Source organism: Benincasa hispida, chromosome 1 (assembly GCF_009727055.1).
Source record: "Benincasa hispida cultivar B227 chromosome 1, ASM972705v1, whole genome shotgun sequence".
NCBI lineage: Eukaryota > Viridiplantae > Streptophyta > Magnoliopsida > Cucurbitales > Cucurbitaceae > Benincasa > Benincasa hispida.
Genome location: NC_052349.1, coordinates 47,963,682 through 47,982,544, shown reverse-complemented (window position 1 = coordinate 47,982,544; position 18,863 = coordinate 47,963,682). Strand labels below are relative to the sequence as shown.

The 18,863-nt window shown below is 37.0% G+C and overlaps 2 protein-coding genes across 2 annotated transcripts; one reads left to right on the top strand and one right to left on the bottom strand.

The window, feature by feature from the left end:
* The first annotated feature begins 4,014 nt into the window (after positions 1-4,014).
* On the top strand, positions 4,015-5,857 carry LOC120068471 (protein transport protein Sec61 subunit gamma-like). The gene is made up of 3 exons (XM_039020260.1): positions 4,015-4,227; positions 4,319-4,434; positions 5,618-5,857. Exons 1-2 carry the CDS (start codon positions 4,134-4,136, stop codon positions 4,432-4,434), a joined length of 210 nt encoding a protein of 69 aa, XP_038876188.1. The 5' UTR covers positions 4,015-4,133; the 3' UTR covers positions 5,618-5,857.
* Positions 5,858-5,949: 92 nt separating this feature from the next.
* On the bottom strand, positions 5,950-8,473 carry LOC120068461. The gene is made up of 7 exons (XM_039020249.1): positions 8,125-8,473; positions 7,986-8,029; positions 7,413-7,470; positions 6,767-6,860; positions 6,503-6,587; positions 6,344-6,409; positions 5,950-6,181 (listed from the first exon to the last, which is right to left on the bottom strand). The coding sequence occupies exons 1-7, from the start codon at positions 8,240-8,242 to the stop codon at positions 6,080-6,082; spliced, it is 567 nt and encodes a 188-aa protein (XP_038876177.1). The 5' UTR covers positions 8,243-8,473; the 3' UTR covers positions 5,950-6,079.
* Positions 8,474-18,863: the final 10,390 nt, after the last annotated feature.

Here is an 18,863-nt window from a genome sequence, read left to right as displayed (position 1 = left end):
AATTTAGTTTTCAAAATTAAAAACTTTACTAATTTTACAAAATTAATTTCAAAAATTAATTTTCTAATAAAATTAATAATAAATAATTTAATTAATTTAATATCAAATATTAAATTGTAAATTTAATATTTAAATCATATTTAAATATTAATTAATTGTCTAATTCTGTTTAATTTCAAAATTAAAAGCGTAATTATATCTCATAGAATTACTAATTTCCTTAATTCTAATTTGAATGTTTCATATTAACTTATCACGCTACTTTAAAGCTAATCCATTTACGAGCTAGTAGGGAGTCCTTGTGGACCTACAGATCATGGGCTCCAACGATTTAAGATTAATTAGTTAAAACTCTTTACACCGATTTAACCCCCATTCGTTAACTAATGGGTCACTCCACTAAAGCCCATAGTTGCATTCCCCTCACTGTAGATGTATTATGTCCACTCGATATAACCATGATTAGTAAACCCTTCACAGGTTGTTCGTACTAACGACTGGGTCAAATGTCTGTTTTATTGGGAATGTCCTAGAACTCACAGTTCATGTTAAACATTCTATTTTATCAATAATAATGACTTGTTGATTTTGCATCTTATTATGAAAATCCAATAAATGCATCCTTGGCCATAATCTGAATGTTGTAACTTTATGTAGTGACATAAACAGGATCAAGTTGATAGTACATAGCCTAAATGGTCTAATAAGTATATGGTTGAAATTAGGTATCTCATCCTGGTAACACTATTGGATGCAGTCCACTCTATAGTTGTTACAAGAAGTTGTAATGTGCTACAAACGATGTGATGCACAAATCGTTCATGTTGAGACATGAGAGTGAGGGTATCCTATGCAATGAGTCTGCATATAGACTGGACCACGAAAATAGTCACTTTTCTTTATAACGACCGTTTCCTGTTAAAACTGACTATTTCATTTATTATATAACCTAGGTTAACTCGATCTTAATCCTGAGCTAGCTATGAAGTTCTTTTTGTTCGGGATTATCCTTTGATCTGCAAACGGTGAGAGTAGTCCAACAACACTGTTCAATAAGTTTACCATTTTGGGGATAAGACCGGATGAATAGCTGAGGACATAGTCTTGCAAAATGAAATTCACTCCTACCCTATTTAGGGTTAGCAGATAGGTTGTTCTCTTAAATACTGACTCCAGGTCTTGAACAATTGGGGCCCTACCTTCTTATGATAGAGAAGGGATTTGATTCATAGAGATTATGAATCAAAATTGTTCATTACTTAAGGAACAAGATGTATTCACAGGGGTAAAATGGTATTTTTGACTTAGTTATGTTTACGAACAATCTATGGAGGATCGACTTACTAATTATGGTTATTAAGTAGACATAATATATCTACAGTGAGGGGAGTTCAACTATAGGCTATAGTGGAGTGTCCCATTAGTTAATGAATGGGGGTTAGATAGGACTAATGAGTTTAACCGATTAATCTCGAATCGTTGGAGCCCATGATCTGTAGGTTTGCGAGGTTCCCCTACTAGCTCGTAAATAGATAACCTTTAGGGTAGCTTGAAAAATTAATTTGAAACGTTCAAATTAAATGAAACAAGAGAATATATATTTAAACATGATTTAAATATATGAAGATGATAATTATGCAAAAAAATTAATTTAATATTTGATATTAAATTAATTAATAATTTAAATTAATTTAAGAAAATCATTTTATGCTTTAAAAAAGAAAAATGAAAATTCAATTTATGCATGTTGCACAAAATGGAGATTGAACTTTTTCCATTACCTTCATCTTCATGCTCACACAAAGGCCATTATCTTCTCTTCATTGGTTCTCCAAGCATCAGTTGTAAGTCATGCACTCCAATTCTTTGCATGTTCATCTACAATATATAAAGAAGATTGGAGTTATTTGAGAAGAAGGAAGAAAAATTACTGTGAGAAGAAACTATTCCTTTTATCGGCTACTGTGAATTCTTCTTTGTTCTTCACCTCTTCAAGTTGTTCTTGAGTCCCACAACTCTGTCTAAAGCTCCAAGAGCATAGTAGGGAAGGCTTTGAGATGGTTCATGGTGATATCAAGTGAAGTATACTGTTGTACAAACGATTTCTTAAAACCCTCTTTTTAGAAAAACATGTTTTAGTTTCTGTCAAAATTAGTGAATTTGAATGCTTATGGATCCTTGATTACCCCCCCCCCCCCCTGCGGGAGATTACCTCATATTTCTTAAATCCCACTAATCGTCCAATGAACAATTGTTTTGTGATCCAATCAACAAACTGAGTCCCTCTCGGGTCAATGAGAGGGTAGGGCCCCTTGTTCAAGACCCGGAGTCAGCACTTAAGGGAACAACCTCTCTACTATCCCTAAAAGTGGGTAGGAGTGAATTCCATCTTGCACCCTATGTCCCCAACTATCTACCCGGTCTTACACCTGAATGGAGGTTTATTGAGCTGACATTGTTGAGTCAACCCTCACCTATGCAAATCTAAGGATAATCCCAAATAAACAGGAGTTCATAGTTAGATCAAAATTAAGGTCAAGTTACCTAGGTCATCGTTTTAAAATAGTCAGTCTTAAACAATAAACAGTGTTATAAAGCAAGAGTGACTGATTTTGTGGTTCGATCTTGTACAAATGCATTGCATAGGATGCCTCCATTCCTCATGTCATAACATGTATGAATTAGGATCACATTGTCTATAGTACATTACAACTCCTTGTAACAACTACAGAGTGGGCCGCATCCAATAGTGTTACCAGAATAAGGCACCCAACATCATTCATATACTATATATCATTTTGACTATTTACTCGAACCTGATCCACTTTTATGTCTCCACATAAAGTTCAAGTACTCATGTAGTAGTCATGGATCTTTTAGTTTATTGGATTTATTTCTAAAAACGAAATAAGCAATATGTATTTTCAATGACAACTTATTGAATTTTCAGAATAAGTTTTATTATTTACAAACCACGAGTTTTAGGACATAAAACCCAACAAGATATTGCATTTTTAGTAAATTTATTAGCTAGATATAGTTCTTCTCCTACAAAAAGACATTGAAATGAAATTAAGCATATACTTCGTTATCTCCAAAGAACAATCGATATAGGTTTGTTTTATTCAAGTAAATCAAATTTTGATCTAGTTGGTTATGCAGTATCTGGATATTTATCTGATCCACACAAAACTAGATCTCAAACAGATTATCTATTCACGTGTAGAGGAACTGTTATATCATTGCGATTGATGAAATAGACTATAACGACCACTAACTCAAATCATGCTGAAATTCTTACAATTCGCAAGGCTAGTCGAGAATGTATATGACTAAGGTCAATGACTCAACATATTCGTGAAACGTGTGGCTTGTCTTCTAATAAAAATCTTCCAACAATATTATACAAAAACAACACAGCTTGCATAGTCCAAATCAAAGAAGGATATATTAAAAGAGATAGAACAAAACATATTTTATCGAAGCTTTCAAAAGTATAAATTATATGAAATATGTACTTTTTTTCTTTCACTAGGATTTTTTCCCATGTGGTTTTTTCCTAGTAAGGTTGTAATGAGACATATTTCATATATATAATGGGCATCTAAGAGGGGTATTATAAATATTATATAAAAATAATAGAAGCCCATTAGTGTCATGCTTAGTGTCCAATGCCAAATGTCATTTTCTCGTTATCACATGTGTTAGCTATGTGTCATTCAACGACTTATGCATAGTGTCCAAGTGTGTCACTTTTTACTTGCCAAAATTTCCTATAAATAAGTGGTCATTTGTGGATTTTGTTGAGATATATTGGTTGATATATTTATTAATATTCATGTTCCCATTGTGGCTTGTTTTTACCCACAAATTCATAACCAAAAAAAAAAAAAAAAAAAAAAAAAATTGCATTAGGGTCTATTAAACACCAAGTAACTTTCTTTACCGGGTGGAAGAACGAAACCATAAATTAAAGGGACATATCGACAATTTGTGATGAAATTATAGTCAAATGATATTTATTGGCTGTTTAAGTAATTTCTCCAAAGTTGACTATTTGGCTATCTTCTTCGTCTTCTTGTTTTTGGTTCTTTGTTTTGTTCGACATCAGACGACCCGCACCAGAAACAAAAATGGACGCCATTGATTCCGTCTTCGATCCACTCCGGGAGTTCGCTAAGGACAGCGTACGTCTCGTCAAGCGTTGTCACAAGCCCGATCGCAAAGGTATAATTTCCGAATTCCTTTTCATCTCTTTGTTTCAAACTTTGGCGGACATCTTTTAACCAATCTCCTCTGTTTCGCGAGATTTTTGTAGAGTTCACAAAGGTCGCGGTTCGTACAGCGATTGGCTTCGTCGTGATGGGATTCGTCGGTTTCTTCGTCAAGCTTATCTTTATCCCCATCAATAACATCATCGTTGGATCTGGCTAGGTAACGATTTGGGTTTTTTTTTTTTTTTTTTTTTTTTTTTTTTTTTTTTTTTTTTAATTGCTATTTTGAAGTTATTTCACTTAATTTCTCTAGCTAGCTTTCACTGTTTCGTGAATTAGGTACTCGTTTGATTGTTTCTCGAGTTTGCGTTTCTTCAATTTTAGAAATCTTCAAGGTAATTAGGTTTGATTTATGTAGAATTTATGTGTTCGACAAGTTTAGTCCCCTTTCTAGTCTTGAGCATCAAATGAAATTGGGATTTTGGAGAGACAAATTGGAATCTACAGGCTAAAGAAGCTTCTCCTTGATTTTGGTTATGCATATTTTCTTGGCACGGGAACGTGTTTCTGAACCCTAGAAAAAAGAAATTATTGGAGGTGAGAATAATATGGTTAATGTTTTTAGATTGTTAGGTCAATCTATATCTAGGGCATATGTATCACGAAGGGATAAATGTTTTAATTGTTAGATTAGTGTTTTAGCTATGATTCTATGAATTGAATTGCCTAAGTTGGCCGTTGATGGCTTGATTGAGTCTCTTTTCTACATGACTCTTCTTGGCTGTTTCTTTAAGGTTATCCTTATAGATCATATTCCCTTTCATACAAAATTATATCCTGAGGAGTTCTCTCACTATTCCATACCGTTTGCACTGTCAGTGAATAATGTAGGATGTATGGAACTAAACTAATCTTCTCAAACTCTTACAACCATGAGAAAACACATCTAATCTTCTATCTCAATCGATGCCGATTGCACATTGTCAGCTATATAGAGGAAGATTCTTGCTGGGTAGTTTCAATTGACTGTTCGATCTACTTTTTTACTGACTCCTGAGCTTAATACATAGAATGAGGCTCCATTATTCCAGTTTCCAGACGAAACAGGAGGAAACTCATCAAGACTCTACCCTTATCTTAGAATATACTAAAGATGGTGGAGACCAGTTCTCGCAGGGAGAACCATTTGCCTCATTTTTGCATAAGCATAGCGATTGATGGAATTAGGCATTCTACTTTTTGAGGACATGATTGCACACTGTTTTCATTCCCAAATAACAGTTGAATGTAATAATTGATCGGTGTGATTGTTTGTTGGCTTGAGCCCTTTTTGAGACAACATTATCTATACGTAGGTTCTACCCTTTGACGGTCATTCATTACCCGTTGAATCTGTTTTGCAGACAGCTGAGGCCAACAAAAGAGCAGGCCGGACAGAATAGAAGGGAACTTAATCTACTATTTCAAATCCTTACCGGTGTTTTTATTAGTTTAAAAAGCTTAATTTCTTTTCTACATGGGAAGTACCAAACTCCATCAATGGCTGTAATGAATTGTCAGGATTATGTCTTACTTCCTGATTAATCCAATGTCTTACTTCCTGATTAATCCAAGGTAACTGGTTAATTTAGAGTTTGGAACAAGTTTTGGCTTTATGATATGAAAGTTGGCTTCATCTTGGTATGAAAATTAATAGTACTCTCCTCTCTCCTTCATCTCGTCAAGCTTCGGCAAATTAAACTATTTAACTTAGACATGGCCAAGGAAGCCAAGATTTTTTTCAGTAAGGTGCAGTCGTGCGCTTGAATGCACGACATTTTTGTATAGTAGATGTTTCATGTAGCATATCATTTTTTTGTCAATGACTAAACAGAGAGACTCTTCCTTTGAACAATCTCTTGAATATCTTCTGATGACATAATCGATGCCGAACTATCAAATTCTGCACTCTCCAGCTGCTGGTGCAACTGCAGACACAAACGAGAAACAGAAACATAAAGACACCAATATGTAGTTAAAACAACAATTTAATCGTATTACAATTTGTTCATCGTTTCCCTCAAAATAGTTCTTGTTGAAAAGTATTTGGTTCTCATTATTTATGTAGATTGAAATAGAGAACTGCAAACCTTCTCGAGAATGAGGGATTGATCATCAGAGTGTAGCTTGCGCATATGTTTCAGCATCTCCAGTTGCTGTATGAAGAGTACATTCAGTTTCCAAGCATACTATTCATATTCAAAAGAATTGCTTTCCATAAATGTGGGAAATAAAGGTTGTCACCTTACCTTTTCATGTAGTAGTTGTTGATTATGCATTTTTTCAGCAAACTCATCTGGTTCAAGCTCTGCTTCATCACAAGCCATCTCTTCCCTATCATTTTTTTCAGAATAATTTCATTTGATCCATGAGCTAGAGTTCAGAACAAATCAAAAGGAAGAAGACTACATTTTCACTTCATATGATGAGTTGAAAGACAGTCTTAAACTCTGCATTTTTTTTCCCCTTTAGGAGGCTAGAGAGGTATTGTTCTAAACAAAGAGATGACTTACACAGCGACAAATTTGTAGAAATGAACCATCAGCTCGTGATCATTCTCGTAAAATGAACTCACTTTCCCTAGACAGGATATACCAAATCCGGCGTCTGTAGAAGAAACAAAGATCAACACAAGCATAAATGTTCTAGGTTATTGGATTGTGAAAGATGGCTTGTGAATTGTGTTAAAGCTAATAACACAACAATCCAGCAGAAATCCAGCAGAAAGAGAAGTTTTAGGTATGTTTTAATCAAAGAAAGAATTTGCTAATGCTCCCTTTGATGATGACTTGTATTGAATTTTTGGTTGTCTTGTTTTCCAAAAGCTTATTATAAAATGCCAAAATAATCAGTAAACAAACAAGCTTTGTTAAACAGAACACTAGAATCAAAATGATCAAACAAAAAGTTTAAAATTTATGGAATTGGAGAGAAACCTGTAAATCATAAGAGAATACGAAGCCACTACCAGATAAGATGCTTCACAGGCTCTTTATCAAGAAACTAGAACAAGCAGTTTCCACTATTCAAATGGGAAAAATTGAGCCAAAAAGACGCTCAAAAGAAGAAGAAAAAACAACTATTCATGATTTCAAGGAAAATGACAAACAAAAGAATAGGCAAAACTTAACAAACAGTAATGTACTAGAAAAGACTGACCAATCCCCATTTCAGAAAAAATCTCCTCCTGAATTGCTGTTGTCACAGCAACAGCTTCCTGCAAAAGGCAACAAAAGCTTCCAGACTAAGAACAACTCATTGAAGTACCAAATACTTCTCATCATCTACAGTTGCATCAACAGTTCCATCAGAAACTCAAATTCATTATGGTTTGTAAAACCCCCCAAATCAAAGTATGAACCTAAGAGCTAGGTACATAACATAAGGACAAAAAGGAAAAAGTACTTAAGAACACAGCAAGAAGATTGGCAGATGGAAGAGCTATAGAGATTTAAAAGGAAATTCCTCACAGACCCAATTCCACCATAAGAAACCACAAGTTTTCTGCCAACCAGATGTGGAAGAATTGGGTAGTTGTCCTATGAGATTAGCCCAAATGCGCTCAAGCTGCCCTATTTCCCCAAACAAACAACATACAAACAAATAAAACAAACCCATTTCCCCAATTGAAAAGCAATGAAACCCCATTTTGTTCTAGGCAGTAACAAGCAAAAACAAAACATGTAAATAAAAAATCCATTAAAGTAGCAACGAAGTTTGAAGAAGATTCACCTGTTTATCATCCCTAACAGCATGGGCAATCCGTTTCTTCACATCTGCAAGATTAAGGGCAGAAAGAAAAGGATGATTTAGGGGAAATGAGGAGTGGGAAAGCAGAAAGAAAAAAGGGGGGGAAATACAAAATTAGAACCAGAGAGAGAAGTGAGGAGAGAGAAGCGATTGAAAAGATGAAACAGTTGGTCTCTAGAAAGCATCAAAGGAACAGCAGGAGCGGTTTGAGGAATGCCGGAAGAAATCGTCATTGCCATGGCTGGAAGGAGAGGTAGAAATGGCACCAAGATTGTCCCTTTTACGCGCCAAGAAGATTAGTTAACTCAATAGGACCCTTTTTCCCGATTCGCAATTCGGCTTCTGCAGATTTTTGCCATTGATTTGGAGTTTGGAGGAAACAAGGAAGGAAAGTTAAGTAATTATGAATGGCCCTGATTTGAATCCTTGGGGTTCTGTCTTTTTGTTTTTGCCACCATTAATGCTCTTTGCTTGGTTCAAAATGATTTTGTTTTTTGTTTTTTTGTTTTCTTTTTCGAAAAGATAAACTAGTTCGTCTTCCGTTGGTTTTGGTAATGTTTTATTATTAATGTTTAAATGTCTCTCTCTTCTTTTTAGAAAGGTGTGATTTTCATATTTGAACAGCTTTATTTTTTCATTATAATCCCTTCAAGGTCTTGGGTTTTTAGACAAAATTGTGAAAACCACCTAGAGAAGTGTGACCCTTAAACTTTCATGAATGTAAAAATTAAATATGTTGGTGTATGTACCTCGCTTTGAGCCCTCTTCACTTCTTCAACCTTCTTTTCTGGTCTAGACATATCATTGGAGCGAAATGTGAGCTAACTTGTAAAAATACTCACACCAATGTGTTGTCGACACAAGTACCGTTTGATGTCTAACTCAATATAGAGAGTATTTAGTTCGTATAAGCACAAAGAGAATTACTTACTCTTTGAAATTGATGGTGTGGGACTATTCATAAGGCTTATCATCTAACTTTCACTTGAGATATGTGTAATATTGATTGTGTCAAAATAGGTGTGGTCCTTAGTGTTAAAGAGTGTTGAGCTCAGCTCCACCATTTCCCTTTTGATGAAAGCTCAATTGATTGACTTGAGCTTGAGGATTTGACTTTTTCCTTTTAAGGCTTGTGGACCTCAAATAGGCTTTAGGATGCTTTGAGCTTAAGTCTTGCCTCGAACAGTTCTCAATAAAATTCAGTTTACGATTTTACTCTCTTTGTCTCTTTTTTTTTTTCTCTCTCTCCCCCTCCCTTTCTCATTTTCCTAAAGCTTTAATTGTAAAAACAAACTCGAAATTTATATTTCAATCCAAAAGTTGTGGAGTGTTAGAGTGGATTTTGTTATGGGTTCAAAAACATAATTTGGGTTATTTTCTTCTCATATTTTCTTTTTCTTCATAAGATTTGCTTCTAATTCTTTTATCTGCATTTCCTTTCTCATCTAATCCTTTCGATTTTATGGATAATCTCCAGGAAATTCTTATAAATAGAAAAATCTTTAAAATTGTTAAACTCATTAACTAACGATATGAGATTAATTGGCTAAACTCATTAACCAAGTTAATATATACTCGTTAACTGTGGATACACTCTACTATAGACTTACAGTTGCACTATTCTCACTGCAGATATATTTATGTGTCCACAGATATTGATCAATAATAGCAAGTTAGTCTTTCACGAGTGTTCGTAACACCAATTAGGTCAAATTACCGTTTTACCCCTAGGTTACCTCTACATGTTTAAGTATCAATGCTCCTTTAATGAACATCCTATTTGTGGTCCAACAATCAAACAGAAACTCCTCTCAGGCTAGTGAGAGGGTAGGACCCTTTGTTCAAGTCCTTGAGACATCACTTAATGGAAAATTCATCTACTTACCCTAAAGTCAAGAAGGAGTGAACTTCATCTCGGGGAATTATGTTCCCAGCTTCCCACTCGGTCTTATCCCCAAAATAGTAGGCGTATTAAGTCGGAGAGCTGGTCATTCTCACCCATACAAATCAAAAGACAATCTCTCATGAACAAGAGTTCATACCTCACTCGAGATTAAGACTAAATTGCCTAGGTCATCCTAATGAAGTAAAAACCTGACTAGTCAACGAAGTTACATATAGTGGTTACTTTTTCATGGTCCAGCCTTATGCAAACTCATTGCATAGGATACCTCCACTTTCATGTCATCTACATGAATGTGTTGGATCATTGCATTTGTATCAAATACAAAGTAGGTTGTATCCAACATTCCCAACAATCTCCCACTTGGACTAATACTCTAGTGAGATAAACATATAAATATAATGTTTTACAATGTTGAGGAATGTAAAGAAAATACAATAAACAAGAGCATCCATATATCCTTCACATTCTCTCACTTGCCTTAGATTATGAAGCCCATAATCCTAGTCTGACCAGGTGACCCTCGAACACTTTAGTCAAGAGGGCCTTCGTAAACGGATCAGCAAGGTTATCTTTTGAGGCTATCTTCATGACCATCACGTCTTCTTGGTGTACGATCTCCCTGATGAGATAGGACTTTCTTTCGATGTGTTTTTCACGTTTGTGACTTCTTAGTTCCTTTGAATTTGTAACTATTCCGCTGTTGTCACAACAGAGTAATAGGTAGATGCATATTTGGAACCACTTCCAATTCTATCAGGAACTTGTGCAGCCACACTGCTTCTTTAGCTGCTTTGCATGTAGCTATATATTCTACTTCCATCGTGCAGTCAACTATACAACTTTGTTTGATGCTTCTCTACACTATAGCTCCTCCGTTAAGAGTGAAAACTGATCTTGAAGTAGATTTCCTAGAATCTACATCAGTCTGAAAATCAGAATCAGTGTATCATGTAAGGATCAAATCCTTAGGCCCATACACAAGTATATAGTCCTTTGTTTTTTGGAGATACTTGAGGATGTTCTTGACAGTATTCCAGTGATTGTGTCCAGGGTTAGTTTGGAACCTACTGACGACTCCAACTGCAAAGCATATGTCAGGACATGTACACAACATAACATACATTAGACTCCCAACTGTCGATACATATGGAATTCTTTTCATTTCCTCAAATTCTTGAGGCGTCTTAGAGCATTGCTCCTTTGACAAATGAATTCCATGTCTAAAAGGTAACATACCCTTTTTGGAATTTTGCATATTATATCTTGACAACATCTTGTCAATATAAGATGCTTGAGATAGTACTAGGATTTTGTTCTTGCGATTCCAAAAAATTTGAATCCCAAAAACGTATTGAGCATCTCCCAAATCTTTCATTTAGAATTGTGATGCTAACCATCTCTTTACCTCAGCAAGGAAACTTGTCTCATTCCCAATGAGTAAGATATCATCAACATAAAGGACCAGGAAAGCTACAGTTTTGTTGATTATTTTCTTGTATACACAAGGTTTGTCAACATTCTGTTCAAATCCATAAGACTTGATCGCAGTGTCAAATCTTATATTCTAGGATCTAGAAGCTTGTTTTAACCTATAATGGATCTTTTAAGCTTACAAACCTTTTGTTCTTGACCCTGTTCTATGAATTCTTCTGGTTGAGACATGAAAATACTTTCATCAATATGGTCATTCAAGAAAGTTGTCTTGACATCCATTTGCCATATTTCATAGCCATAATATACGACAATAGATAAAAGTATTCTTATTGATTTTATCATGGCAACAGGAGAAATTATTATAGTAGATATGTGATATCAAACTATAAGGTAAAAATATAATATGATTATATTTATTAATAATTTAATTGGTTAATTATATGATAATTAACCTAAAATCTCTCTCAGACATGCGTTAGTGGGGAACAACATCGGTTATTGTAACTGATGAATAAAAATGAAATTTGCTTCATTTTGAATGGTTCGGAAAAAAATCAGAATTTTTTGCGTGGGTGTGAAAACATAGTCGATCGCTTAAACTCGAGGGCCTATACGATAGTCGTTCAACACCTAAACGATCGCATACCTCGCACCTAAACGATCGCATACCTCGCGCCTAAATGATCACCTACCTAGTGCCTAAACGATCGCACACTAAGTCCTAAATGATCGGTTAGCTTTCTTAAACGATCGTATAGTATGTTGTTTTTGCTAAATGATCGCCTACTATTTTCTAAATGATTGTTCAGTAAAATCTACACAATCGTGTAGTTTTTTCTAAGCGATAAGCATTTTGCTATGCAATAGCTTCATATTCTCTCCCACTTGCTTATCGCCTACACAATTGGTTCTTCCTCTTACTTCTACCAAACTCATCGAAGACCATGCTTTGGGTTCTCACTCCGAGAATACCTAAGGCTTCTTTCTGGTGGTGTCGTCCCCGCTGTGTTCGTGTGTTTGCAGTTATTCGTACTGCTGTAGGCGACGCATCTGCTGGGCGTTGGTTATTCGGGTAGAGATCTTCCGCTACATTGAGTTCCATAGTTAGAAGAGCATCTTCAACTGGTATGAGAACTCTCTCTCTTGTTATTTTGTTGTTCAAAGCATGTCGTTAATTACTGTTTGTTTGCATAACTGTGTGTTTGAATGTATATGGTGTATTTCTGTCACTGTGAAATTGGAGTGATCCGAATGCGCTCATGGAACTCTTCGTTAAAAAATCCTTCAATTGGTATCAGAGACAGGATCTGATACTCCAATTTTGTATGTTCCAACGAAATTACATTTACGTTCTTGGTAGATGCATTTCTACATCGTTTAATCGTTAAATTGTTGTGGATGCGCAGGATTAATGGATGTTTTCGTGGATGATTAGCCTCGGTTTGATTTAATTCTTTTACATTTGCGGTTGTTTGTAAAGACCCCTGCGTTTTTGGGCATTAATAATCGTTATCAAGTCTGTATGCAAATTCTGTTTGAGTTTTGAGTCGTTCGTGAAGATGATCGGAGCAAGCGTTGTGGTTCTTTGAGGAAGAAGGCGATCAAGGGTTGATCGTATCATGCAGACGATGGAGTACATGATCGTTATTGATCGCATCATGTAGACAATGGGGTACGCGATCGCTAATGATCGCATCGGTTAAATGATGGGGTATGCAATCAAGGGTTGATCGCATCGTGTTGACGATCGGGTACGCAATTGCTAAGTATCGCATCGTGTAGACGATTGGATGCTCGCGTATCGTTTAACACACGCGCGTACTGGACGATCATTTAGGTCAGCAAGCTTCATCGCTTAGTAACTGACTAAACGATCGCTTAGTAACGCAAGGTAAATCATTTACCTATCACCGCGTTAAGTGATCGCATAAACGATCAGGCTTCGCAGCCTCGTTGTCGTCTACGCGATCGTTTATTTTTTCTTCCATCATCTAGTGTGCGTTGGATGATCGTCTACCTACAGCATTTACTACACGATGGAGTCCTCTTGGCAGTTCAAGACCCGGTTCACCTGTGAACTGGTTTGCTCGATGAAAAATGTAATAGATTAGGCGTTATTTCTATTTCAGTTTTTGTTAAAGGCTCATCCCGGTCATTTAATTTTTACACTTATGTACATGAATGTAATGTTTTTTATATGTTATAGTATGCACATATAGTAAATCCCACCTTAGGTTATGCAATGATCATGGCATCAATTTCTTTATATGTAATTGTTATAATTTAGAGAAGCTGATTATTATGTAAGTGCACAGCTCAATGCATTATATAATATAAGAGTTATATTTATGCATGCATAAAAAGCATTGACGTGCAAATCATCTTTATATTTATAATTGTTATAGTACAAGGGTGAAATGATAGCAATTTGGCTTGGTTTATCGCATTATATAAAAGTTATGTTAGTAATACCGGAAATTGCATAAAGGTGGCACATAAGGTTACTTTAATAAATGTTATAAACATCTCGTTGTGCACAATGGTTTTTAGTTGTTTCTTTTTAAAGTTAAAGAGAATTTAGAACTAAAAAAGAAATAAGAAAGACATGCATGCTCACTTAGGTTTAATTCATGGTTTTAAAGTGTTTTTAAACTTGGATAATATGACCTAAGATCAACGGTTCTAATATGAATTAGCAACCCTAAAGGCTTTAATCTTTTATCAGTTTAATAGGATTAAATTGGCTAATAAAAGATTAAAATGTAGCAAATCTATCTATAAGGGACCTTTTTGTCTAAGGCAGGTTCTGTCTAAGCTGGGGTATTTAAGTTGAACGAAACATAACACCCCTACCTGGGAACTTACCTAGAAGGTGATTAAGATAGATTTGATGCATGCATGCAAGTTAAAGGACAATCCATTAAAGTGTTTAAATGTGACTACTGAAACTTGTATATTTTTTCATAGACAAAACGTTGTTTATGAGCAGAGTTTAAAAAGACAACTTAGACTAAAAATTAGTAAATCGGATTGTCCCTAGGTTAATGGCCTAGGTAGAACATTAGTGGGATGGTACTTGGGGCATAAGATGCTTCACTTAAACCTTTTCACGTTTCTCCTAAAAAGTTCACACCATGTGAGATCTAGAACCCTCGGTCTCAATAGCACCTTTGGCGTGTCCCTAACGGATGGTGTTTGGGTAGTTAATATCAAGGTGGAGGAAAGAATGTTCATAGTAAGTAGGAGCGGGAAGTGCGACAGCATATCATTGGTCCTCCCTCATTTAGGTTGAATAAAGTTACTGCGCATCGCCTCGAGGCACCCTGGGAGTGTCCCCACTAAGGATGGCAGTTTTGTGCGTTTCTTTATTTGATCTCTTGTAAAAGGATAAGGTAACTTAGTCTCTTGTCTTAATCTGCTTCTTCCCTATGGTGGGCTCATTAGGGCGGGATTCTGGTATCGAAAGCGAGGGGTCACACTTACGCGAAATAGTTAAACGTTAACGATTCTGGACCAAAAAATAGTGGCTGTTAGGTTCAGTTCCAAGAGTTGGTTCTACCTAATGGTTGAGAATGTCTCATCCCAATGAAGGGGAAACTAATCACCCCACCGGTGACGTTTGTCCTGCCTCATTGTGGAATCATTGCAAAATAGAATCTATAACTTAGGGTACTTAAAACTGTTTTGCAAAACTGATTGATTTAAAAGTGGTTTAGCAAAATCTAATAAAGTTTTGTTCATATTTTCAGCAACTTTTTCAAAATGGCAACAGCCATGTTGGCATTGTTAAGTGTCGAAAAACTTACTAGCGACAATTTTGCAATATGGAAACACATGATCACGACATTCCTAATCATCGAGGATCTCATGTTCGCTCTCACAAAGGCTTGTCCTCCTATTCCAGCTCCTAATGCCGCTCAAAATGTTCGAGAGGCATACGAGCGATGGACAAGGACGAATGAAAAGGCCCGAGCCTACATCTTGGCAAGTCTTTCTGAAATCTTGGCCAAGAAACATGACCCTATAGTCCCTGTGGAGGATGTTTGGACAACCGTCTGAACAGCTTATGCATGAGGCTCTTAAGTACATATTCAACTCCAAAATGTAAGAAGGCACCTCTGTTCATGAATATGTGTTTAACATGATGGTCCACTTTAATGTGGCAGAGTTGAATGAGTCTACCATCGATGAGGGCAGCCAGGTTAGCATAATCCTGCATTCTTTGCCGGAGAGCTTCCTATACTTTGTTAGCAACGTGATTCTTAAAAAAGTGAAATATAACCTTACAACTCTCCTCAAGAGTTGCAGACCTACCAATCTTTACTGAAAAGTAAGAATAGTAAGAAGGGTGAGGCAAATGTTGCTTCATTCTCCAGGACGTTCCATAGAGGTTTGACCTCAAGAACGAAGTCTGCACCTTCTACTTCTAACTCTGCACAGGGGAAGAAAAAGAAGGGTGGTAAAGGAATAGGGAAGGCACCTGCTAACCCATCACCTGTTGCCCCAAGGAAGCGTGCACAGGTTGCTAAGGGAAAGTGTTTCCACTGCAACAAATATGGACACTGGAAGAGGAACTGTCCTCGGTATCTGAAAGAGAAGAAAGCAACCAAGGCCAATAAAGGTTAATATAATTTACTCGTTTTTGAAACTTGTTTAGTGGAGAATGATGATTTAGCCTGGATAATTGATTCGGGTGCCACTAACCACTTATTCTTCTTTTTAGGGGATTAGATCTTGGCGACAACTGGAGGCTGGTGAGATGACAATGCGAGTAGGCACCGGACACGTCGTCTCAGCTGTGGCAGTGGAAGGGCTCTAGTTAGCTTTACAGAATAGGTTTCTTGTTTTGAATGATGTATATATTGTTCCCGAACTAAAATGGAACCTAATTTCTGTAAAGTGTTTATTGCAATGTAAATATACTATCTCTTTTAATATGGGTAAAGTGTTTATTCATAAAGATTGTGTTTTTATTTGCACAACAAATCTAGAATCGAATTCATATGTGCTAAGGCCATTAGCCATTAATTCCTTCCATAATACTGAATTGTTTAGAACTGTTATAACTTAATCAAAACATCGACGTATTTCTCCAAAAGAAAATGCCAACTTTGGCATCTTCGTCTAGGGCACATCAGTCTCAATAAGATTGAGAGATTAGTGAAGAATGGACTTCTAAGTGAGTTAGAAGAAAATTCTTTACTAGTGTGCGAGTCTTGCCTTGAGGGTAAGATGACTAAATGACCTTTTATTGGAAAAGGTTATAGAGCCAAGGAGCCTCTTAAGTTAGTACATTCTGACCTTTGTGGTCCTATGAATGTGCGAGCCCGAGGTGGCCATGGGTATTTTATCAGTTTTACTGATGATTACTCCAGCTATGGGTATGTTTATCTTATGCAATGGAAGTTTAAATCCTTTGAAAAGTTTAAAGAATTCAAGGTTGAAGTTGAAAACGCATTGAATAGACGGATTAAAACACTTCGATCAGATCGAGGTGGAGAGTTTTTGGACTCGATATTCCAGGACTAAATAGAACATGGAATCGTTTCCCAACTCTCAGCGCTGGGTACACCTCAGCAAAATGGTGTAATGGAGAGGAGAAATAGGACCTTGTTAGACATGGTTCGCTCGATTCAGTTACGCTTCCTTACCGAACTTGTTTTGGGGTTTCGTGTGGAGACTGCGACATACATACTCAACTGTGTTCCCTCCAAGAGTGTTGCAAGAACTCCTCTGGAGTTGTGGAACAGGCGTAAAGCTAGTTTACATCACTTCCGCATTTGGGGTTGCCCTGCACATATGCTTGAGGCTAATCCCAAGAAGTTGGAACCACGGTCGAGGTTATGCCTCTTTGTAGACTACACCAAAGATATATGAGAGGGTTATTTTTATGATCCGGTGGAAAATAGGGTGTTTGTTTCAATAAACGCTACTTTCCTGGAGGAGGATTATATAAGGGAGCATAGTCCACGAAGCAAATTCGTGTTGTGTGAGCTTTCCAATGAAACTACTGAAACTTTAACAAGAGTCGTTGAAGAGTCTACTACATCAGCAAGAGTTGTTGATGGGAGTTCATCCAGTAGGTCGGTTCCACCTTAAGAGTTGAGGGAACCTCGATGTAGTGGGAGGGTTACAAACCCCTCGTTCGCTATCTGGGTTTCACGAAAATCCTTGCTATGGTAGCAAAGGCGACGTTGAGGATCCGTTGTCTTATAAGAAGGCAATAGGGGATGTTGACCGAGATGAATGGGTCAAGGCCATGGATCTCGAGATGGATTCGATGTACTTCAACTCAATATGGGATCTTGTAGGTCAGTTTGATGGGGTAAGACCTATAGGTTGTAAATGGATCTACAAGCACAAACGAGGTGCTGATGGGAAGGTACAGACCTTCAAGGCTCGACTTGTGGCAAAGGTTATACCCAAGTAGAGGGAGTCGACTATAAGGAGACTTTCTCGCCTATTGCAATGTTAAAGTCGATCTGCAACCTCATGTCCATTGCAGCTTATTATAATTATAAGATCTAGCAAATGGCTGTCAAGACGGCCTTTCCGAATGACAATCCTAAGGAGACCATTGATATGGTGCAACCCGAGGAATTCATAGCCCAAGGTCAAGAGCAAAAGGTTTGCAAACTGAATCGGTTCATTTATGGACTGAAATAGGCGTCTCGATCTTGGAACATACGGTTTGATACTGCGATCAAGTCGTATGGCTTTGACCAAAACGTTGATGAATCTTGTGTCTACAAGAAGATCATCAATTCTTCAGTAGTCTTCTTAGTGTTGTACATAGACGATATCCTACTCATTTGGATTGATGTAGGTCTACTGACTGCAGTTAAGAACTGACTAGCGACCCAATTTCAAATGAAATATTTAGGAGAGACTCAGTTTGTTCTAGGTATACAGATCTTTTAAGATCGTAAGAATAAAGTGCTAACAATGTCTCAAGACAAGATGTTGCTCAATTACTCGATGCAGGACTCCAAGAGGGGCCTACTGTCGTTCAGGCATGGAGTCACTTTGTCTAAGGATATGTGTCCTAAGACGCCTCAAGAGGTTGAGGAGATGAAACGGGTCCCATATGCGTCTGTCATTGGCAGTTTGATGTACGCGATGCTCTATACTCATCCAGACATCTGCTATGTTGTGGGCATAGTCAATAGGTATCAGTCTAACCCAAGCCAGGGTCGCTGGACTGCAATGAAGAACATCCTCAAGTATCTTCGGAGAACGAGGGACTACATGCTCGTGTATGGTTCTAGGGATTTGATCTTTACCGAATACACGGATTCTGACTTTCAAACTGATAAGGACTCTCGCAAGTCCACATCAGGGTCAGTCTTTACACTTAACAGAGGAGTTGTAGTGTGGCAAAGCACTAAGCAGGGGTGCATCGCCGACTCCACTATGGAGGCGGAGTACGTGGCGGCTTGCGAAGCTGCTAAGGAGGCCGTCTGGCTCAAGAAGTTCTTAACAGAACTGGAAGTTGTTCTAAATATGTCTAGGCCCATTAC

Coding starts and splice junctions, on each gene's coding strand:
- LOC120068471 (XM_039020260.1), top strand. CDS start 4,134: ATGGACGCCATTGATTCCGTCTTCGATCCACTCCGGGAGTTCGCTAAG. Junction 4,228..4,318: donor TCACAAGCCCGATCGCAAAG/GTATAATTTCCG, acceptor AGATTTTTGTAG/AGTTCACAAAGGTCGCGGTT.
- LOC120068461 (XM_039020249.1), bottom strand. CDS start 8,242: ATGGCAATGACGATTTCTTCCGGCATTCCTCAAACCGCTCCTGCTGTT. Junction 6,861..7,412: donor TTTTTCTGAAATGGGGATTG/GTCAGTCTTTTC, acceptor TTTCTTCTACAG/ACGCCGGATTTGGTATATCC. Junction 6,588..6,766: donor TTCTACAAATTTGTCGCTGT/GTAAGTCATCTC, acceptor AAAAAATGATAG/GGAAGAGATGGCTTGTGATG.